At 37.2% G+C, this 24,582-nt stretch overlaps 2 protein-coding genes across 4 annotated transcripts; one reads left to right on the top strand and one right to left on the bottom strand.

The window, feature by feature from the left end:
- Positions 1-828: 828 nt before the first annotated feature.
- LOC104086488 (pentatricopeptide repeat-containing protein At1g02370, mitochondrial-like) lies at positions 829-5,323 on the top strand. The gene is made up of 2 exons (XM_009590756.4): positions 829-1,234; positions 3,476-5,323. Exons 1-2 carry the CDS (start codon positions 965-967, stop codon positions 4,709-4,711), a joined length of 1,506 nt encoding a protein of 501 aa, XP_009589051.1. The 5' UTR covers positions 829-964; the 3' UTR covers positions 4,712-5,323.
- Positions 5,324-6,039: 716 nt separating this feature from the next.
- On the bottom strand, positions 6,040-20,540 carry LOC104119707 (uncharacterized). Of its 3 annotated transcripts, XM_070187693.1 has the most exons (9): positions 20,183-20,534; positions 19,360-19,423; positions 18,606-18,672; positions 18,320-18,474; positions 18,145-18,215; positions 9,508-9,576; positions 6,970-7,070; positions 6,414-6,741; positions 6,040-6,222 (listed from the first exon to the last, which is right to left on the bottom strand). In XM_070187693.1, exons 3-8 carry the CDS (start codon positions 18,639-18,641, stop codon positions 6,448-6,450), a joined length of 726 nt encoding a protein of 241 aa, XP_070043794.1. In that variant the 5' UTR covers positions 18,642-18,672; positions 19,360-19,423; positions 20,183-20,534; the 3' UTR covers positions 6,040-6,222; positions 6,414-6,447. The 3 variants fall into 3 exon arrangements, with proteins under 3 accessions (XP_070043794.1, XP_070043786.1, XP_070043795.1); XM_070187685.1 differs by having other exon boundaries at positions 6,040-6,741; positions 20,183-20,533; XM_070187694.1 differs by lacking the exon at positions 9,508-9,576 and having other exon boundaries at positions 6,040-6,741; positions 20,183-20,540.
- Between the last annotated feature and the right edge of the window lie 4,042 nt (positions 20,541-24,582).

Raw genomic sequence — 24,582 nt, 5'->3', positions numbered from 1 at the left:
CCACTCCATCTCCTCCTCTAGCGACTTCAACCATGGTCTAGTCGTATCTCTTAGCTCTGATGTCCATCTTTTTGTAGTTTCCTTCACCAGGAGTGACAGAGAAGTGATCGAAAATAAATTTTTGGCAAGATATTTGGTTTAATATTTTTGGTATATATCATTTATTAATAGATTCTTATCATAAGAACAAAATATTGTTATATCCCGTTAAAGACAAAGTTTCGAAAAACTTGATGAGTATTTCTTGATTTGGATAGATTCAAGTTGTTAGCCGCTAATTCGGTCTGTTTTTGTTTCATTTTTTTTTATCTTATTCTTCCTGAAAATTCGTTTGTAATGACTGAAAATTTCAATTTGGGGTAGTATCAATGGCAAAATGTAAGATGGAAGAAGATTAAACGAAAACAGTGGCAGACTTTTCAGAGAACGACGATGATGGACTAGAGGCGGTGGGATGGTGTATATAGTGGTTTTGTAAAAATAATTTTAAAAAAATAAAAAATAAAAAGAAAAATTGAAAATTTTAACTTGTCACGCGCCTAAAAGAAGTGGAATGCACATTTTTTGACATGTCAAAGTTTTTGTGTTTGATAGACACATATGGAGTGAAGTTAACCTATGTAATAGTTACAAGCCATCCTAAGTGACAATATTGAACAAGTTTAAGTAGGCATATATATATTTTGCCTTTAATTTATATATGACACATAATAGATGTGCATAAATTGGAACAAATAAAGACAGATAACTAATTTTGGTGAAAAGACATTTCTCCCTTCACTTATCGTGGATGACTTTCCTTTTTATTTTTTTTTATTGTTTTTACTCCAATCAAAAAATAGAAAGAACGGACGAGGAAAAAGGAAAAAGAAAGAAAGAAAATGATAAACCCCAGTAAAAACCCTTGCGGGGTTTCTATCTTCTGCGGGCTGGAAGTTATGCAGGAGGAAGTTATCGGGCCAAAATGATCCGGAGTTTGACCCGCCAGATTTCAAAGGAAGCAGCAGTCAACCTGAGAAGACTATGTACCACGGCGGCAGCGGCGGTGAAGGAGGAGCAGTGTGAAGGAGACCGGCGGCTCTACCTGAGATTGTGGGCTTTGGAAGCTACAAATGGGTCGGTTAGTGAAACAATAAATGAGTATATTAGAGAAGGCAGAGTTGTGAAGAAGTATGAACTGAACAAATGCATAAAGGAGCTGCGTAAACATAGACGATATCAACATGCCCTTGAGGTTTAGCCTCTAGAATCTCTTGATTATTAGTACCTCTAACCCTGTTTGAATTGCAAAAAGTTTTAGTAATTCATTTTATTTATTATCAGTTTCAGCACTTCTATGGAAACACTTTATTGCTTATTTATAAAATCAATTTCAGCACCTAAAAGTGTTTTCAACACTTGATGCTTATGAGCACTTGATGCTTATCAACTAATTTTAATCACCTAATCCAGAAGGGCTCCAGGTTTGGTGTATACCAAGAATTCTTTTAGTCTAGTTACAGACGTGTATATCACACATGAAAATTATTTTAGAGAATCCTTAAATTGCGTTAAAGGATAAATTATGAATGAGCTGGTAAAATGGAATGAATATACTATATAGCTGATCCGACTAATTTATTACTGTATTTGCCAGACTTGTGTAGTGTAGGGATAAGTGCGAGATTTTGAGAATTCTTTCACAGAACCTTAAAGTGCTCCGAAGGACTAATTATTTAGTATTGGAAATCAAGTGATTCCAAATAGAGTAGAATGGTTGTAGATGATTCATATACCCGACTCTAACTAATTCGGGATTCAGGTGTAGATGCCTGATTGTTATAGTCTCGGAATTGGAACATTAAGTTTAGGATGACAATCTTTACGGCATGGGAAGAGAGAATACTTGGTATGAACAATGGTAAGCTACTCAAAGAATGCAGGCCAAGCTTTCAGCTTTTCCAATTCGTAAGCACAAAGGGTTTTAAAACTGTTGGTGTTGTGAATTTCTTGATTGCTAGTATATTGGCACATTATTTCCTCCATTTCATTTCCTTTCTGAAGAATAACTGCACAGGGCATGCTCTCAGGCTTAACCAGTTTCTGTCTAAGATGTAAAAATATCAAGAAGCAACAAGCTTGTCTTAAGAGACAAATTGTTAGCATGCACCCAAGGGTGTGGCCTAGTGGTCAATGAAGTGGGTGAGAACCATGAGGTCTCAGGTTCAAATCCCAGCGAAGGCAAATACTAGGTGATTTCTTCCCATCTATCCAAGCCTTGGTGGATAGTACCTGTTGCTGGTGGGAGGTGGCAGGTATCCCGTGGAATTAGTCGAGGTGCGCGCAAGCTGGCCCGGACACCACGGTTATCAAAAAAAAAAGAGACAAATTGTTAGCATGTAATGGAATGAATGCCCTGAATGTAGTGGAGTGTATATATCAGATTCTCATAGTAGACCCCAACTAGTTTGCAATAACTGATAAGGCATAATTGATTGTTATGTTATAACCCTAGTGAGAGCAAATGGAGTTGGATGTTGGAAAAGTATCAATGGTCAACAGAACGAATTCTACAGCAATGTCACTTCAGGATGGGAAATGGTATTCATATAAGCTTTTGGAAGGACAAATGGTTAGGAGGAACATTACTGAGAGAAGAATTCCCAAGTTTGCATCTTATAGAATCACATCCAGACTTAAGCATTGCACAAAAATAGAGCAGGCAACACATAGGACTTGAGTTTCAGAAGAAACATGCAAGAAGGATCGCATTAAAAGGCGACTGCATAACACAAGATAATCTCATCAGAGGAAATTTCCAGCATGCTAACAGATGTTACATGTGTCAGCAAAGCTCAGAAAGTCACCTACCTCTCCATTGTACATTTGCTGCTGACCTATGGAATATGTTCTACTGCTTTTTTGGACTCAGTTGGGTAATGCTTTTCAGTCTTAAGGAGGTTTTTGAAAGCTGGAGTCTATGGAGAGTTGATAAAACCTTCAATGAAATCTGGAAGAGGATCCCAGCATGTATCTTTTGGTGCTTATGGACAGAGAGGAATAGAAGATATTTTCGTGGAATCTCAACTCCTAATTACTTCTTGAATGCTAGATGTCTGGCAAATATCGTTAGTTGGTCTAAACTGACCCCTGTAAATAATATTGATCAATATTTGGATTTTGTTAGCTCCCTAAACATAAGGTAACTGGAGCTAATCAAATCTCTTTTGTAACCTGAAAGCTCTATCCTTATACTCTGTTGCATCTTCTTGATGCCATTTAATGAATCTACTTCATCAAAAAACAAAAAGAAGCTCTAGTTAGAAGTTTGGAGTTATGCTCCAGAGAGGAGATAGATTTCCTGTCACAAATGCATTATATGTTTCTATCAACTGCTTGCGAGAAATATGTTTGTGCAGACATTGTTAAGTTATGTCTTCCAGTTGGAGTATATCCACATCAAAGTGATTTTGAATTTTCCAATGTATTGATGCAGATAATGGACTGGATGGAGAGAAGAGGTATAAAATTGTCGTTTGGTGATTATGGAGTACGGTTAGATCTCATAGCAAAAGTTCAAGGAATAACGGCAGCTGAAAATTACTTTGGCAGCCTCTCACCTTCGATGCAGATTCAAAGCACTTATGGAGCACTCTTGCATTGCTACTGTGTTGAAAAAATGACAGACAAGGCGTTGTCCCTCTTTGAGAAAATGGATCAATTGAATTTTGCATCTAATTCATGGCCATTCAACAATCTTATGTCCTTATATATGAGACTAGGGCAACCAGAAAAAGTACCCCCCTTGGTACAGGAAATGAAGAGTAGAAAGGTTCCACTATGTACATTTTCGTATAGTAGCTTGATGAATAGCTATTCTTGTTTAGATGATATAGAAGGAGTGGAAAGAGTCTTTGAGGAGATAAAGCAGGAGAATGTAGAGGAGTGCGATTGGACCATATATAGTAACTTGGCTGTTGCTTATGTTAAGGCTGGGCTTCATGACAAAGCTGAGTTAGCTCTAAAGAAGCTTGAGGAAGAGATGGGACCTCGTAATCGTGAGGCATACCACTATTTGATTAGTTTGCATGCCGGAATATCTAATCTTGTTGAGGTTTATCGTATTTGGAATTCTCTAAAGTCTGGTTTCTTGGAAATAACCAATTCTAGTTATCTTGTCATGTTTCAGTCCCTCAGTAAGCTTAATGACATGGATGGTTTAAAGAAATGCTATGAGGAATGGGAATCGAGCTGCCCTAGTTACACTATGAGGCTGCCAAATAATGTCATTAGTGCTTGTCTGAGAAATGACATGCTACATGATGCGGAGGAACTCTTTCTTCGTGCTTTGAAGCGATCACAAGGACCTTTCTTCTTGGCTTGGGAAATGTTCATAGCATTCTTTTTGAGGCATCGTCGAATCGATCTTGCTATGGAGTGCCTGGAAGCAGTTGTATTCCTTGTAAAGGAGAATGAGTGGCAACCAAAATGTGAAACAATAAATAAATTTCTCGAGTATTTTGTAGAAGAGAGAGATGTTGGTGGTGCTGAGGAGTTCTACAAGTATTTGAAAAAGCTGAATTGTCTTAGTAGTGGTATATATAGTTCATTGCTTCACACTTACATAGCTGCCAACAGAACAGCAGACGATATGCTAGTGAGAATTAAGGAAGATGGAATTGAAATGAGCTGCGAGCTCGAAGGCTTGCTTAAAAGGGTTTGTCCTGAATAATTTAAAGGATATGCCCATATGGTTTTGTTTCTTTTCCATCCTCTTTTTGTATAGGTACGTGCCTCTATATCTTTAAAGAAGTACATGAAGGATTCCAAGATCTTTCCTCCATGCACCTGTCTTAGCGCAGCCTCTGTGAACTTGACATGTTAAATGACGTGTTATTAAAAGCCACCGCTTTGTCGCTTAAAGCAAGGTAATCTGAAGGAAGCGGTTATCGCTTCATGGGTGAGGCCATGTGCTTCAGAGAAGTGTGCGCTTCAAGTAATGAGGCGCAAAATAATCCAAAGAAAAGCAGCGATTCTTTGAAGCTCAACTTTGAGGAGTTGGACCAATATTGACATTACTGTATATTGGATGTTGAAATTAGTTATTTTAATAGCAGCTTGATTATAGTACTAAAATTATGGATGCTTGGCATTTTTTAATATTTTTTGTTTAAATCGTGTGCCTCATTTCAAAGAAGGCTTCACTTCTTGCTTTTTCTTCAAGTTCCATAGATTTCACTGTTTTGCTCTTTTCGCTATTTGGAACACTGCTTAAACATTGTCTTAGCAAGGTTTGTGTAATTTCATGTCTTTATTGAGAGAAAATTTGCTCTTATTCAACTGATTAATATTCTTCACGCGCTGGCAGTTTCAACCATTTAATTTTCCGCCTTTATTTCAAATTTCATGCATTGCCATTTAAATATAATGATTTTCAGTTTCTGGATTCATGTTATGGCATTGTAGTATAGTAATTCTGCTCTTCTAGTTCATGCGTTGCCAGCTTTCTTCCTACAGCTTGGTGGCATTTGGCATCTCACATTAGTTTAAGTTCCATCAGCAAAGGATACATATACAGAAGTGTGTGTGTATACACACACACACACACACACACACAAGTCCTAGTGAAAAATTTACCGACTTTTATGCACAACTTAGTCCTTGCAGAGGAAGATGCAAAAATGTAGCTGCACTGTTTTAACTTTATAAAAAGATATATAGTATTTACGCAATGAGATCATTATAATATTCTAGGAATTATTAATTACAGGTAAAATTTGGTTAACAGTGATGTATATAACTTGTGCATTGTATATTACTTTTTTTGGGTTGTTATTCTACTTACAATTCATATCGTAGACCTTTTTAATATCAGTGCACAGGCTAAATATTTTTCTCTGCCTATTATGCGAACACAATTGCGATTTATCTATCATTTTTTCTTTTTAATCTAGGAAAGCTGTATTTGTGTTTCTTTTAAAAGTAGTTTGCCCTTTCTTCCTTTATTCTTCTCTAATTTATTGCATGTCTTGGGAAGGAAAATTAGATTCTCATAACATATATAATAATGGAAAGATCCCAAAATTGATAAAATAATGGATAGTTACTTGATTTACACAGAGTTCTCAAAAGAGCCTTTCAAGTTGCTCCTTTTAGTTGCATGATATTTACACTACTGTGTCTTGAGATCTAAAGTCACATAGCAACCATAGTTTTGACGTCATTCCAACACAAAAGAGAAAACTGTCAAAAACCAAAAGGGAGAGGGGGAGAGAGTCGTAATTTTTTTCTTTTCACAAAAAGAGAATAGAGTCAAGAATGAGCTTCATAGCTGATCGACGTTACTTCAAAAGCAAAAAGGTTATCTGATCATGAACTCCACTATAAGTGTAAATTGCAAAAGACATCTTAGGTGAAAGAAACAAACGTGTTACCTAGTTCCAGGATCTGCAGGAACTTGGCCCTGTTCTAAAGATTGTCCATTGGTGTAAAAGCGATGTTCTTGGTTCTTGAAACTCTATGCCCTACAAAGATGGATATACAAAAAGCTACTACTGAAAAGAGAAGAGAGAAAGCTGTAGCTGTGTCCCAAGGACTTCTTTGTGGCACATCAGTGAGCTCAGAACCATCTGGTAAGATATCCAATGGTATCCAATTGCAGCTAACTGAAAAGTGACCCGATCCGTGCCATGGTTTTCCATCTATGGGGTACCAAAATGCCACAGACATCTTGCTTGTTTTGCCAATTGTGAATTGAGCGTCCTGTAAAAAGTCCACGTCCAACCACAATCAATCAACTTTGCGTCAGTAGAAATTAAAGAGCTGGTTTCGAAGGGAGTTGTAATGTAAATAACAAATGCATGCAAGCAGAAAGAATTCTGTATAAAAATGCAAGGAAATGTGTTCTACTCCAACGTCTACTGTCGAAGTGATTTTCAATTGTAACAGCACTCTCCATCAATTACTATTGTCAGGTTAGCACTTCATTACCTGTTGAAGGCGATCCATTGTTCTGAGTGGCCTGGAAAATTCAAAATAATATGCACCGGATTGATTGCTGGATGAATATGGGCTGTCATCCTTAACAAAACCTGTTTCAACTTTAAGAGCTAGTGTTGGAATAAAGGTAGTAGAAGGCAAGGAGCTGTAAGGCACAGTAACTAACAAACAACAACAATTTTTTTGTTACACAGGCTTCCTAACATAATTCGCTTGATAAGTCAACAGCCTTCATACTGCGAAGCCACAGTGGAGCAATACAGATATATACAACACAAACAAGGGCACTGGCTGAGACACATGTTATTTGCCTCTCATTCTTTCTTTGGTAAGTAAGAGATTTTACTGGAAAACAGCCGCAAGATGGTGCTGATATATGTACAAAGCTAAGGATACAAAAACTCAGCCGTTTGTTGAATCTATAGGTAATTGAGGAAGTCATGTAAAGGATACACTCTGTTCTCCTCACTCTAAATACAGCCTTCCAAAACGTCGCTACCGTATGATAATCATGTATACTTGGACATCATTACACATAACATTTAAATATCTCTTATTCCCTGCATTATTGTGTTTATCACAGATACCTAAGTTAAAAGGGCATTCTATCTCAGCGGGAATCTAAACTGTTTTTCTGTGGTATGGCATAGAGATCTCTACTGATTACAGCAAAAAATCTTCCCAGTCTTTAGCTATGCTATCTTAGAATGCAGGAAAGGTGTACGGAGTCTCTATCTTATCCTTGGATTAGCATGGATGCGGAAAAGAACTTCACTAAGATTTTTACAACTTAACTGATAAAATTGCTATTTCAACAAAACCGCATGTGGTAGGAAAAAAAAGAAACTAATGGACATATAGCTCCTGGGAATGTTTGTTCATGTTCGACATAGGTTTCCAACAACAACAAAAAAAGATTACTTTTGTTCTCAATTTATCATCTTCTGCAATTAGTCCCAAAAATATATTTAGTCTCGGCATTTTTTCTGGAAAAATCTATGTGGATAGAAATAAATGTTGAGATTAATTTACTACTGTGTTCAAAGTTAGTTCCCTTGGATTCCTCAGGAGTACTACCGATCAATTAATCAATAAACCATCACTCCATCCAAAATTAGTTCGGGCTGACTATATGAATCATCTGTATTCATTCTTCTCTTAAGCAAAATTTTTGCCTAAAATCTAGTGTCTAGGTGTTCTCAACCTATATATATGGAAGTGAAGTATAACAAAAGTAACAACTCAGATATTTCATTCGTAAAAAGAAATACATTTCAAAAGGTATATAACAAGGATATCAACAACAACAAACCAGTGTAGTCCCATAAGTGGGGTTTGGGGAGGGTAGAGTGTACGCAGACCTTACCCCTGCCTTTAAAAAGGCCGGGAGGTTGTTTCCGGTAGACCCTCGGCTCAGGAAGGGAAAAAAGGAGGGGCAATAATACGCAAACCAATCTGACAACCGAAGAGAAAATACAAAACTAACACTAAGTAATGCAATTAGAAAACCGAAACAAAGGCAGTAACAAGTAATAACAGAAGTCTAGGGATACGAAAATACACTAAAGACACTAAGTGATGTATCAAAGCTACGGTTACAAACAAGGATAACACTCGGCTACCTAACCCTTTACCTTTATTCTCAACCTCCACACCTTCCTATCTATGGTCATGTTCTCAGTTAGCTGGAGCAACGCCATATCCTGCCTAATCACCTATCCCCAATACTTTTTCGGCCTGCCTCTACTTCTCCATTGGCCCTCCAATGCCAGCCTCTCACACCTCCTCACCGGAGTATCAATGCTTCTCTTCTTCACATGCCCGAACCATCTAAGTCTCACCTCCCGCATCTTGTCCACAGGGGCCACGCCCACCTTGTCCCGGATAACTTCATTTTTAATTCTATCTAACATGGCATGTCCGCACATCCATCTCAACATCCGCATTTCAGTGAAGTGCTATTACTCCATGAGCATTCCATCCTTAACTGGTACCATTTCAAAGTCCAATGTGGTGCCTGTGGAAGTTCAGTTGAGAATGTGGAAAGAGAGAAGTTTCTGCGACACAGGAAGAAGATGGTGACGTTACAGCGTCAATGCGTTAGATCAATGATGTCAAAACAGCCAATTGAGTTGCAGTAGTGCAGAAAGTCGGGGAAGCTGGCTTATCATTCGGTCTTTTAAAACTGTTATCTGAATCGAAGTGGGTTGTATTTCCCTGTTCACTCAGAACCATCTGCTTGTGAACCCTTCTATGTTTCAGGTCAAATAAAATAAAGATTTGTTCTATTCTATGATCCCTTTTGTAACTTCCTATAAGTATGGTATCACGACTGTTCTATTCCTGTATGCATGTTTTGAAACTTCTAGTTCATAAAAAATTCAACTCCTAATGTATTTATGCCTCATGCTATAAGCTAGAGAAGAAAGCAGCTTTATTTATTTTTAATTTTATTTTTTTGGAAAAGAACAAGTAAAATGTACAGACCTGACAAAATTTTCAGGGATTAGAAACCATATGTTCGTTTACCTGAGTGAAGAGTCAAGCTATTGTGCCACCAAGTTCCTTTCCAATCATTCTGTGCACTAGAATCATTCGCTGTTATAAAAGGAGAAATCAATAGGCAGACCACAGAGAAAAAGAGGAGAAAAAAAGCTGTTGAAACATATGCAATAGAATTCTGCAGTCTGGATACTAGAAATTAAAATGGCTTTCCCAACAACACTTTCAGCTTGAGATCAGCTAATTGCCAAATACCTACCAAGAAAATAAAGAAGAACGACATGTCCTGCATCTAGAAAGCAGATAGGCTGCAGTTTCCACCAGATTTTGTTAATATTAATAAGTAAATAACAGCTGCTACAATATTTGGCGGTCAAAGTGAGAACCGGTGACCATATACGTGATCAATGTGAGTGTGAAAACCCACCATGTTTCAATTGAGATGTATTTACTCCTACGATATATCTTGCTCCGTATTAGAATTCAACCATCAAGAACAGTGATGGTCATTTTTCTGTATATTCTTCAAGAGGAAATTGCACTACCGTACAGCAGAGAATTATCTTACATCCCAGTCAATTTTACTCTCCGAAAGCCTCAGGAGAAAAGACAGCTTAAAAGTAACAAGGTTCCGAAAGAAAGACAAGTTTTAAGGCAACTAAAGCTAGGAAGGTAGGTTAAAGTGACTAGTCTTTCTTATCCAAAAGCAAGCAAGACAACAAGGGAGGTTTTAGGCAACTCGCTGGTTTCAAGATGGGTTTCCTTGCGGGTGTATTCACTTGTTTTCCTATTCAAGTTCTGGTTCCAATTTCAGAAAGTTCAGATTCTTATTGCCACTACTTAGCATACACCGGTTAAAAGGTTAAATGGTTCATTTTTCTTAACTTCAGATAAGTTAAGTTCTTTACGCAAAGAAGACAAGCGAAAAGCGCACACGAAGATTATAAATAATATGTTTAAATCGAATCATCGACAAGATGTTTATCAGAGAGATTTTATTATGGGATACAATCGAAGGGCTCATAAAATTCAAAACTTGAGAAGTAAGGGAATATCGATGGCCTTTGTTGAACAGAGAGCGAACGGACGGCAAGTGACTTTGATCTCATGCTGGCCTTTACTTCGGCTACTAATAAGGGGGTTGGGGTTTGACAAATCAAGACTGGGGCTTCGTTTAGCCGCCTATGTAGTAAGAAAAACTCTGAGTTTGACGTTGAATAGCCATAGTGAGTTCATCACCAGTGGCATAAGCAGAGGAGGCATATGCGGTGGGGAGAAAGACAATTTACCTCACTTCTTACAATTCCAGTTGAACCCGCAACAAAGCCAGCGTTGCTTTCGTGGGATCAACTGCTCGTTTTCGATATAGAACTGGATAATCAAAAACGTCTTTTTTTTTTATGAAATCGAGCGAGATGATATGCTAAAACGGGTGCTAGCTTGAAAACCGCCGCAAAACGAAGCAACATTGTCGGTTGAGGCCTCACCGGGCTTTCATAAATCAGTCTCTCAACAATCAGTATTTCTTAGTAGGGCACTGAGGGAGAACTTATCGACGACAAAAAAGACGAGGTTTCTGTTGGAGGGTCCCTGACGCCCCGAGTCAAATGGAATTGAAAAGACTTTTTTTATATTTATAAACAAGGTGGCATCTCAAAAGTGCCGCTAGTCGGTTTAATCATGGAACGTCCAAAAAGCCTGGTCAAATGCGAACATTATTATTAAAATAATATGCCCTGGAACATGTTATTGAATTGAGTGAGAGGTCCCTTTCTTTCCTAACAAAATTTGCAGGTTGTTGAAAACAATGTAACAACCCTATTTCCAGGTAACATTTTCCTATTGTATCGGATACACAGTGAAAGAGATGTCTTCTGAGTCTGAAAAAGTTTTTAAAATAGAGTAGCAAAAACAATAGAAATGCTTTTGAAATAAAATTTTCAGCTCCACTGGATTAATGTCTTTATTATATTCTTGGTAAACAAATCAGCAAAACATAGTAGTCAGCCTTCTTCTGATATTAAGTATATAATTACCAAAAATCTTCAGATCTCTTCATAATATGGACTAGATGTAATCTTTGGAAGGCAAAGAACATGAACCGTGTTGAAAAACCTTTCTGAACCGCTGATTTTTCCAATTTCTCAATTCAAAAACTGCACAAAATCAAGGCCCAAAAACACTTCCATATCTATTTGGAGTTGATATTTTCATTGATTTAGTAAGAAGAAAACCCCACTTTAGAAAATCTTGAAGAAGAATAGATGTTGCTATAATTAGATTAGCCATGGGCTCTCTGGCACAACTTTCGAGGCAGTAAAGAACAACACTTTTCCGGCGTAATCTAGTTTTTCCGACGTCCTTTTTAGAGTCTCTAATTTAATCATCCTCCAGTGATTAATCTTAAAAACTTTTCTAGTTCATTATGGGTGATAATAGGATTTATTTTACAGCCGGGCTCAAATCGTATGACATCACAAGGCTTGAATCACGAGCAGAAACTTGGTTCGAATGGGTGGAAAGGAGCAGTAATCTCATGCGTAGATCAACCTTCAGCTGGAAAACTATGGAATGGTTGTGCTTTGTCTTTCAAGAAGCCTCAAAAGATGCTGGCACGCTTGTAAGGAAATGGCAGCTAAAGGAGCAATACTCAACGTTTTACAGCTCCAGGAAATACAACAAGTTCGGAAGATTTATTAGCATTGTTACTGTTCAAGGTGACAACAGAGTAGTAACCATTATTCCAGAAGCTACATTTAATGCGGGATGGAATGAAATCGCATTCAAGATCAAGAACTTCATTAATGCTAATAAAAGGTCAATTATTACAAATGGTCCCAAGAAGGCAGATCCAAAAATTCCCTATGCTTCCTCTGTTAAAGTCAGCAAATGGCAGTCAAGGGTGTGCGATGAAGTCCACGTTACACATGGTCCCAACAATAGAATATTAATCTTCGATGGTGAGGTCAACACAGATGAGGGGTTGCTGAGCAGGTGCATTGTTGGAAGTTTTGACGAGGGCTTGGATGAAAAACCAGCCCTTGCCGACAGCCGGCGATGGTCAGTGAACACTTGGAAGGAAGCTTTTGGTGTCGATGTATACGAAATGGCCGGACACAATTTTCTCTTTCAATTTCCCAACAAATACATGGCAGAACATATCCTTAAACGGGAATGGAGGTGGAAGCGAGCAAAAATTCAGCTGGAATGGCGGTCGCCGACGGCCGGCTGCTGCTCAACCAACCCAAAAAGGGATTGGACATGGATTAGAGCTATGGGTCTCCCAATGCATTTCTGGACTGAGAAAATCTTCAAAGCCATTGGAGATCTTTGTGGAGGTTGGCTAGAAACTGAGGAAGAAACATCCTTAAAGAATCATCTCAAATGGGCAAGGATTAAAATTAGAGGTGATGGGGAGAAAGCACCGAAGGAAGTGGTAATAGTTGACAAAGGAATAAGCTTCACTATTCCGATCTGGTGGAATCTCCGACGAGGGTGGCTACTGGAGAAGATGATGATGTGAGAAGAAAGCTGTGAAATGACCACTGGTCATTAAAATCCTATCATGAAAAGGTGTGCAGGGGTTTTAATGACTGCGTCGGTCACGTGGGTACATCAAATAATGTGCCAATTTCAAAATATGATAAAGTGGAAGGACCAAGTGTAGAGGCCCAAAGGTTTCTGGCCCACAAACACTCAGATCCCTCAAAACCTACTTTTCAGAAGAGGACTCTGGGCTCTTTTTTAAATGAGGAGGCCCACTTTCTTTTTTCGGCCCAGATTACTACACCTCACTGAAAAATAGCAGACCCATTAGTCGATGAAATAGAGGCAATCTCTCTCTCCCCTCTTAACAATGCTCTATCTTCTGAAGTAAAAAAGAACGAAGAAAGAGAAATCCCTCTCTCACTCACACAGGAGGTTGAGCAACAGGCACATCACGAAGATGGTGATAATTATGAGGATGCCATGACTAATATTGACTGCGAGGGTATTCTAATTGATGGGGTGGGAGGCAGCAACGACATGCAAGTGACAGTGCAAATTGAACCTGAAAACTGGGCAATCGAGGAAGCTGAACCTCTGAAGATGTAATTGCAAAGTGACGATTTAGAGGGGGGGATGGACGCAACCTTATGGGTTCATCAGAATGTAATTAAGCTCAGCAAACAATTTAGGGTTGATTTCCAGGGATGCGAAGAGGATGCCTTGGCTTTATTCAAGAAGATTGACAGATGCAGGCAAGCGAAGAGGCAAGAACCAGAACCAGTAAACACGGTGACTCCTAAAAAGAAAGGCAGCAAGGAGTTAAAGGGCCTGGTATTTGACATGAAGTTCAAAAGTTCTGGGACAAGGAATAGGGGGAAAGAAATCTCAATCATTGATCAATGAATGTGAAAATTATTTCATGGAATGTGAGGGGACTGAATCGCAGGAATAAGAGAAGGGTGATCGGAAGCTTGATCCTTAACTGGAAAGCCGATGTATTCTGTTTTCAAGAAACGAAAATAGAAGGGGACATAGAAGGGATTGTCAAAGAAATTTGGGGGGTCAGGGGTATTAAATACGGGCAATTGGAGGCTAGTGGCACTAGAGGTGGTATTCTAATGTTATGGGATAGTAAAGTTTGGAAAGGGGAGGTAGTAACCATGGGTGCTCATTCATTGACTTGCAAATTTGAGTCGCATTCTCAAGACTTTAATTGGCACATGACAGGAGTTTATGCTCCTAATTGCATCAGAGAAAGAAGGGAAGTATGGTGGGAAATAGGGGGTACTAAAGGTCTGTTCACAGGGCCTTGGGTAGTTGCCGGTGATTTTAACACAGTCAGATTTCCCTCTGAAAAGAGGAATTGTAGCAGAATAACCAAAGCTATGACTGAGCTTTCTAATTTCATTGAAGACATGGACTTGGTTGATCTTCCATTAGAAGGGGGCATCTATACATGGGCTAGAGGGAACAGTCAGGAGACCATCTCAAAAATTGACAGGATCCTGGTATCGATGGAGTGGAATGAGTATTTTAAAAACATCAAACAAGAAACTCTTCCTAGAGTTTGTTCTGATCACACACCCTTAATGTTACGGTGTGGCAGCTGGGATCACAGTAAATCCTACTTCAAGTTCGAAAACTGGTGGTTGGAGACTGAAGGTTTTTCTGACAGAGTCCAGAACTGGTGGACATCCTTCATCTTTGAAGGAAGACCGGATTACATCCTTGCTTGCAAACTAAAAGCCTTAAAAGGTAAATTGAGAGAATGGAGCTTGAATAGCTATGGCAACCTGGAGAGGGGGAAAAATCTCATACTAACCCAAATAGCTGAGTTGGATGCTATCCAACAACAGAGGAACCTTAATGAGGAGGAGATGGCCAGGAGAACAAATCTCTCCATCGAATTTGAAGAATTTGCTACAAAGGAGGAAATTGCTTAGAGACAAAGATCAAGGGCTTTATGGCTCAAACAAGGAGACAGGAACACCAAGTTCTTCCAAAGAACTGCCAATGCACATAAAAGATTCAACAACATTAGCAAACTAGAGGTAAATGGGAAGAGTATTGAAGAACGAGCTGAGATCAAAAGGGAGATTATCGACTTCTATCAGAAACTGTACTCTGAAACAGAAGTATGGAGACCTACCTGTAATATGAACAATTGTCCATCTATTTCTGAAGCTGAAGTACAGACATTGCAAAATGTTTTCGAGGAGAATGAAGTTTTAGAATGCTTAAAGACTTGTGCAATAGACAAAGCTCCGGGACCGGATGGGTACACTATAGGCTTTTTCATCAAATGCTGGGACGTGGTGAAATCAGACATAATGGCTACTATTCAAAACTTTCATTCCCAGGAATTCTTTGAAAAGAGCTTCAATGCCACTTATGTGGCATTGATACCTAAGAAGTGTGGTGCCAAGGAGCTAAGGGACTTTCGGCCTATCAGCCTCATAGGCAACATCTATAAACTGATCTCCAAGTTACTCACTGAAAGATTGAAAAGGGTGATGCACAAGTTGGTAGACTCACAACAAATGGCATTTATAAAAGGGAGACAAATCACAGATGCAGTTTTGGTCGCGAATGAATGTGTAGATTCCAGACTCAAGGAGAAGAGGCCAGGAATTATGTGCAAGTTAGATATTGAAAAGGCATTTGACCATGTCAACTGGGAATTTTTGCTAGGAACTCTACAGAAGATAGGTTTTGGTAGGAAATGGGTCAACTGGATCAGATTCTGTATAAGCACTGTCAAGTTCTCCATCCTGATCAATGGAGCCCCTGAAGGCTTTTTTCCTTCGGAAAGGGGATTGAGACAGGGAGATCCCTTATCCCCTTTCTTGTTCATTCTTGCTATGGAAGGGCTAAACAATATGTTAAGAACAGCACAGGGCAATGGATGGGTTAAGGGCTTCAATGTGGCAAGAAACCAAATTGACAGACTGGAGGTTACTCACCTTCAATATGCAGATGATACTCTCATTTTTTGTGATGCTGATGTGACCCAAGTAAAGTATCTAAGAGTGATCCTCATAATTTTCGAAGCCATCTCTGGACTCCATATCAACTGGAGGAAAAGTTAGATTTTTCCAGTCAATGAGGTATCTAATATCTAACTGCTAGCAGGAATTCTGGGAGGTGAAATTGGTTTTATCCCAACCATTTATTTGGGGATGCCTTTGGGTGCTAAAAGCAAATCCAAGGATATGTGGAATGGAGTTCTGAAAAAATGTGAGAAAAAGCTAGCAAGATGGAAATCTAACTACATTTCTTTGGGTGGTAGATTGGTCCTCATTAACTCTGTGCTAGATGCCCTTCCCACATATATGTTGTCCCTATTTCCTATACCTGCCAATGTAGAGAAAAGACTGGACACCTTGAGAAGAAACTTCCTCTGGCATGGAAACAAAGAGAAGAAGGGCTTTCATCTAGTCAAATGGAAAACATTGACCCTCAACAAAAAGAAGGGAGGTCTAGGGGTCAGGAACTTGAGAATGCAAAATAAAAGCCTATTGATGAAGTGGCTTTGGAGGTTTACCAGGGAGGATCAAGCTTTGTGGAGCAAGGTAATAAAGGCTAAATATGAAAAGGAAGGATTTTGAATGACTAAGCAGGTAAACAATGCTTATGGTACCAGCTTGTGGAGAACAATAAGGAACCTGTGGACAAATTTTGCTGACAAGCTTCAATTCAACGTAAGAGATGGAAGGAAAATTCTTTTTTGGGAAGATAACTGGTTAGGATTTGGTTGTCTTATGAATCTTTTTCCAGACATTTATGCCCTGAATCAACAACATAGAGCTACAGTACATGAACTTCGGGGTACACATGCATGGAATCTCACCTTCAGAAGACCTTTACATGATTGGGAGTTGCCCAGAATTACAGATTTCTTTAACACTCTGGAGCTATGTAATGGACTGTAGGAGGGAGATGATACACTTAGTTGGAGTCAAAACAGCAGTGGGGTGTACACAGTCAGCTCAGCCTACAAGTACCTAAACCAAGATAGTGGACAAGTCAATCTATGGCCTTGGAAACACATATGGAAAGTCAAGATACCATACAAAGTGGCATGTTTTTCTTGGCTGGTAGTTAGAGAAGCAGTTTTAACACATGATAACCTGAGGAGAAGGGGAATGTCAATCTGCTCGAGGTGTTACTTATGTGGCCAAGAGGTAGAGACAATCAGCCATCTGTTTCTACATTGTAGAGTGACTAGTCAGTTGTGGGACTTATTCATCAACCTCAGAGGCATTAGATGGTCAATGCCGGGAAGAACATCTGAACTATTGCCAAGCTGGAATGAAGGGGGGAAGTGCACTGCTTCCAACAAAGACAGATGGAAAATTATCCCTGCAACTATTTGGTTGACAATATGGAAGGAGAGGAACGCAAGATGTTTTGAGGATTCAACTAGTTCTATTCAGAAAATCAAGATGAATTGTATTCTTCTTTTTTGTTTTTGGTGTAAAGCAGAATATAGTGACGACTTAGAGTCAATTCTACAGGTCCTAGATTCCTCGTAAGAAGAGCAATGATTGTAATAGGGAGCTTGTAGGCTTTTGTAAACTCTTTCTTTTGGCCTCCAGCACTTCCTTTGTGCTGAAGATTGATTAATACAAATATACATGTTACATTGTCAAAAAAATGTAACAACCCTATTTATTTGCAATTTATTTCCTCATGAAAAGTAGACCCATTGATACTCAGTGAAGGAAGGACCAACACATTTGTACACTATTAAGCAATAGTTCCCTTTAAGCGCGGGGGTGGGGTAGGAGAGTTCAGTACAGACTTAGTTCAAAAATGAGAGAAGACAAAATCAAAAATCACAGAACGACACACAAACACAGACAAAAAAAACTAGTGTTGTAAAACAAAAGGCTTGTCCTAATCCTAACAATACAAGATCTATACCAAAATTCAGGTCAAAATGTTGCACATCACGATAACAAATACAACTAATATGCATAAGTCATAACAAATACAACTAAAATGCATACGACTTCCTCACTACTTGATGAGTCTTTTGTAGTTCTATGTTAATTTTCATATCCCACTACAATAGAATGCAACGATACCATTCAACTATTATCTATCCTATCCAATTTACAGATGTTGAGAAAAAGCTTGAAGCGTCCTTAAAAAATATTTCCAAAATCATACCTGAAGCACCGATTCCATCTAAATAACGGCAGTGTGGGTTCCAACCATATAGATCAACCAAATGACCAAATCTGTCCTAGTGTGCCAAAAGGTATGAATTAGTACTTCTTGACAAATTTAATGGCACAAAATGTACCGTAAAATGCTACAAAAAGTGCAGAACAACTTGGTTCACCTGTCACCTCCATTTCCCTCACTGTTGTCTACCGGGTTGCCTCCATATAGTCTTCCAGGAATTGCCTTTCCTATTGAGAAATGCATCAGGTCAACTTCGTGGCCCTTGCATGTCTTGTTCGTGCAAGTATCAGGTCCCTCTTCACACCCTCCCATCTTGGAGTTATAAAGTACAAGAACTTCTCAGACGTTATTCTCATATGCATTTCATAATATTTAACAGGAAGAGGGAAATATAAAAGGAAAAAACATGAAAGAGAAAGGGAACAGGTACTGAAGCCACTTACTCTATGATAAGATGCATTTTCACCAATTTGGAACATAATAGCGACAGAGGTAGCCTTGTTACTGTATCTGAAGCGAGCAACAAAAATACGAGAATTAAGATCTCAAACAAGAAAAAAGATGTCAGACTTTGTTTGAGAACCAACAATAAAAATTTTGCTTCCTACAGTCAGATGAACTGCAAAGATGATGGTGACAAGTGGGAAGAGAGTGAAGAAGAAGGCAAGAGAGCGCAAACGAGCCTTTGTTATTCCAGTCAAAACTCAAATCATTACCCAATTAATGTGGTTTCCCATAAATGATCAAGCTGCTAATGCGTTAAATCAGCATAAGCATATTCGGTAACTGGATGACAAGGAAATACAGCCTCTTGCACAAGTTACTTGTTACCCTTGCGGTCTGACCAAATTTAATTAATCTTACTACTTACTTAATTGAAGAGTCTCCACCTTTAAACTAATCAATCAATCAACCTATTGTCCATGCCTCAATCCCAAACTCCACTAATGTGAGCTTCACATTATTCTTTCCATGTCCGAATAAAGGAGGACGTTGCGAGTTAAAGGCAAACTTAAAATAAGTCATGAAATCAAGAATCCACCTCTAAACTAATCCTTCTTTAAATCTTTTATAACTTAAATGTGACATTTCTTCGAATATCATCCTCTACCCTTTCTTCCCTTCCTACTCAAGCAGGAAATACAAATTGTAATAAAGCACGATGGTCTCTTGTTCTAAGATTTGAAAAATCCATACCCTTCAGAATATGTGTAATCCCCACTTGCAACATGAAGAAAACCTCTTTGCCGTCATGTGACGCCTGCAAAAGAACAAGAGAAGCTTGTGCTAAAACTCATCTCGGTAAATACTATCAATAAGTAAATACAATCATCAATCAATCAATCAAATATGCCTCAATTCCAAGCAAGTCAAGTGGCCACACAAATCATTTCTAACTATTCCTCTTTATTCAGGGCTAATTTCAACAAAATTAGCACCCAAGGGTGTGGCCTAGTGGTCAATGAAGTGGGTGAGAACCATGAGGTCTCAGGTTCAAATCCCAGCGGAGGCAAATACTAGGTGTTTCCTTCCCATCTATCCAAGCCTTGGTGGATAAAGTTACCGAATTAGTCGAGGTGCGCGCAAGCTTGCACGGACACCACGGTTATCAAAAATAAAAAAAATTCAACAAAATTATCTAGTTGTCAAAAAAAAAAAAACACCAAACTTGGTCTTTCTTCCACATTTTTTCCCCATCTTTCTTCCACATTGAGCTGTGACAAAATTATAGTAATTGGAAACTAACTGCGGTGGCTATATGAATTTTATGTAGCCACTTCCGCTCTATTCAAGCCTATCTCACAAAAGGATAATTTGACAAGAATATAAAAGTTTCAAAAAAAATAAGGACAAAAGCTTGGCCTTTTCTTCACGATGAAATGTGACAAAAATCCAATTTGACAATATGAATCATATGTAACATATTGGGTCTATTTCACAAATGATAATTTCAACAAGAATCCAAAGTTAAAACTGGGTATTTTTCTTCACAATAAGCTGGTTGTTGTGTAACATGTACCTTGATAGTCATTTTACCACCATTATATGGTTTATCTGAATGTGGGTCTAAAGCAGGTAAAAGTGAAAATGCAGAGCCATCTATTTCTTTCCAATCATCAACCTGCCCATCTAGGTTGATTCTTCCTGGCTTGAATTCGGCTTTAATATGGATGTCCGAGTTCGAATCACAACTCCATTCACCTGATTCTTGGTGCGAGTTTAGGCTTCCAGTTTGAGCCAAGATCAGGATCGTTACTAGTACGACAACTCTTCCTACCATCTTTCACCTCTTTGAACTCAGATGTTACTCACCGAACTGTATGTACAGTACTAATCAATTGTTCATTTCTTTGAAACACACAAATTATTATTCGAAACCTAAATTAAAGTCAATGAGGAAAATAAATAAATAATATCTCGGGATGAAAAACTTATTAATATTTACATTAAATCAATATATATATATAGAGAGAGAGAATTTTTAAATTAAATTATTTGACTTAAAATAAATATCGTGTGTACCAAAAAAATCGATAGTCTCGTGAATTGACTTAAACTATAGAAGTATGAAAGTGTAACGGAAATATTTTAAGGTTAAATTTAGAAATAGATAAAATAATTCTCGGTCATCTTGATAAATATGAAGCTTTACATATTAGCTTGAAGAAAGAGAAAAACAGCAAAAAGAATGTGAGTCAATTAGGTCTCTCGGCAGAATTAAGGCTAGCAAAGGATGACTAATTGAATACTCTTCGCTGAAAAATAGTGCATATACAGGTTAAACTTGACTTATTATTATTAGTATATAAATATATTGTGATCGTATTTACTGTTGTTAATCCTTTTGACATTTGATCATGGTAAAAGAATATGTGCCTTTATCTAAATTTTAAGGGGTTAAATGTCCTTCCAATTGTTTTCCAAAAGCAAACTTGAACCAATTCTTCTTCAAAAATAAATTGTAATATGTATTTTACATTACATATTAATTCAACTATAACCAGCTCCGAAATTAAATTCAAACGAACCTAACTTTTGAAATTGAGTTCGATTTCATTTATACCACCCAATCAAGTGGCTTACGTAGTCCCAAATGAATATCGGCTTGTGGATCAACATCAACTTCTACACAAAAGCCTTTTATTTCAGAAATTTTGAAGAATTAAAATTTCCTTTCTTTAAGAAAAAAAAATACAGTAATATGTTAATGCACACGAATGGATCATCTTGATGATCATCCATTCATCCAAAATTAATTAGAAGAATCATGAGTTCGAATACAGTCATGACTAGATTCTAAAATTACGATTTCAGATTCTATCTAGTTTATTTTTTAAGAGGTCATAATTCAAATCTGTTGTTTTGTGTCGAAACCATATAATTATCCTGTTATAATGTAAATGTTGAAATTCCTGCGATTAAATTTGAGATGAGTTTATTCCATATATGGTTAAAATAAAATCACGATATAATTAATCTCGGAATTGTAATATTATTTCTACCCTATAGGATAATGGAATAACTAATCCCCGAATTAATAATAATTAATTATGAAATAACTTGTTTCTCAAACAAACGCCAAGTGGATATTTTGGTGCTACCAATGGGACAATCTGGACCACAAAACCACATTTTAATGTAAGGTGTTCAGTCATAACTCTTAAAACTATTTATTTTGGTGCTGCCAAAAGGACTATCTGGATCATAAAACCACATTTTAATGTAAGGTCTTCGGTCATAACTCTTAAAACTATTTATTTTGGTGCTGCCAAGGGGACAATCTGGACCACAAAGCCACATTTTAATGTAAGGTCTCTGGTCATAACTCTTAAAACTATTTTTCTATATCTGATAACCATTTAGAGAGAGAAAATGATGAATTTGGCAATTTCTTTACGAATTGGCCCACATAATTGGTAAATTATTTCATCGATATTGAAAAGTGGTTGCACTTATATTTTCTGTTTTTTATACTCCTTCCCCTTGCTATTTTTGCATTGTAGTTATAGGAAAAAGACTTAGATCAAGCAGATCACGAGAAGTTTGTACTCTCTTAGGAATTGTGTTTGATTTTCAGAATACATCTTGGTCTAATTCCCCTTACCCAAAGTATACTTTTCCAAAAAATATATACATATATGTTTTTTTTGTTTATATTTAAACAAAAATTGAAAACTTTTCTAAAGTAATAGTTCAGTTTTATACATGTACAAAAATAATGTGAACGTAAAATTAAAAAGATTAAATAGTGCACGAGGATATATTGAAATTCAAAAGTTTAAATTTATCAATCTAATCCGCCCTTAAAAAACTCCTCTAATGTTATTATTTTAGGACTATAGGTATTTGTTTTAACTGAAGCAGTAAAATTGAATCCCCTAACCAAAATATAATTAGGTAATAGAAAAGAAAAAAAAATCTCTACAACACGTGGGAGTGTAGAAAAGCTAGCAATTTGGCATGTTTCCTAAATCTAAATCCTAAACATTATGGAATTTGGTTTCCTATTTTTCTTCTATTTTCTATTTACTAAATGTTAGAATCCTAATCTCAAATGGTTTGTACTTTTTTGCTTTCCTATATGGTATAATCCCAATTCATTTAGGATTTGTAACTAACGGACGTACTTAGCATATATGAAATCTTACTACTATTAAATATAGTCTTCATTCACTTTGTTCTTACAACACGCTTTAGTAACCAAAAACAGTGCGTAAAGCATATGTGCCTTGTACTAATTGGCAAGCTATTCATTTTTCCGGTATTGAACATACATCTCGGGTTGCCATGTTCAGTCAACAATCAAACAGAGAAATGCACCAATCTATATTAGTTGGTCTTTTCCGCCTTCAGGACATGGGTGGCTCTAGGGTAAAGCCACTAAAGCTTTTGCTTTAGGCCCTTAAGAGTCAAAAGCCCCCCTAAAACTTTTTTCATTAATTATAATTATTTATATTAGTAAGATTTTTTTAAGTTAACAAAACATTAACATTTTGTTTCAATACACTACATTGGTTCTAGTTATCAAATATTTTATTACTTGATGTGAATATTCGCATAATTTAACTCAAATTTTAGAATATTAGACAATGTTATATTGTGGAACACTCAAAAGATAACTTAAAACCTTGAAAGAAAAAGACCGTTCATTTTTTTCTTGGTTATCTAAATTAATCATGTCTACTTGTCCAACCGTTGTCATATTACTAATGCTATTTTCTCACATCTTCCTAGTTTTGGCTGTGGACCTCCGGTTTCATTTAGCCGCCCCTGCTTCAAGATTTATCAAGATCAATACAGATGGCAGTTTCATACTCAATTCAGGATTAGTGGGATTTGGAGGTGTTGCACAAAACGACAAAGGAAGGTGGCTAGGCGAATTCTACGGCAGGCTTAATATGAAAGCAACATAAGCCTTACACCGGAATTATGGGCTATACATGATGGTTTAACCCTAGCTAAAAATTATAACTTGAAAAAGGTTAATTATCATTGAAACTTATTCAAATGATGCCCTAATGTTGCTAACTGTGAGAAATGATGTCGAAAGTCACCCTGATCTAGAAGAATGTAGGCGTCTCATGTCCAAACTTCAAATTTGTCTAATTCATATTTTGAGACAAGATAACAATTGCGCCGATCACTTGTCTAAGTTGGGAAGAAAGCAAAACCAAGACTTGGTAATATTACATCATCCACCATTTTCCATGCACCAATTGCTTTTGGCAGACATGACTCACTTAGCATATCCTAATTAACTACCCAAAACATGTAACGTAATGTGGAGTATAGTAAGGCAAAAATGTAGTACCCTTTGTATGAATAATATTTCATTTTGTTAATATCTGAAGGTAGTTTAGTATTTCTTTTTAGAATTTTGTGTCATTTTCAAGTATTTTTGTGATATTTCTATTTGGCTTGAAGCCTACACGTCAATTCTTTGAAGATAGGAATTCGTTCTTTACCAAGTTAGTTATATAGTATCAATATCACTTTTTTAGGAACTTAAATTATTTTCTTCATTTTTATTTATAGCTCAACTTTGTTTAGTACTATATTTAAGTAAGTTTTAAAATTTTGCACTCATTGCACTATCAATTTTATCTTCTCGCTGTTTTTTTTCTCTCTTAGCTAGCTTTTTTTTACACAGTAAACATTTGCTCTAATACAGGCAATGCAAAATGGCACCAGATAACGAGGTCATATGTCGCGATATGTCTTGTATTGCAACTAAATCTGTAATACAACATTTTCAAATAGCTATCTTTCTACTCCCATAATTATATTTTGAACAGATTTTCAACTTTTGATATTTACCCAAATCAAGGTATATAACAACGTAAGAAAAGAATGCTCTGACTAACAAAATCATATAACATTCCCCTATAGGGAACTGTCCTCGCAAGATAATATACAACA

Source organism: Nicotiana tomentosiformis, chromosome 1 (genome assembly GCF_000390325.3).
Source record: "Nicotiana tomentosiformis chromosome 1, ASM39032v3, whole genome shotgun sequence".
Taxonomy (NCBI): domain Eukaryota; kingdom Viridiplantae; phylum Streptophyta; class Magnoliopsida; order Solanales; family Solanaceae; genus Nicotiana; species Nicotiana tomentosiformis.
Note: the sequence above shows the minus strand (reverse complement) of the source record. Positions and strands in the feature narration are given on the sequence as shown.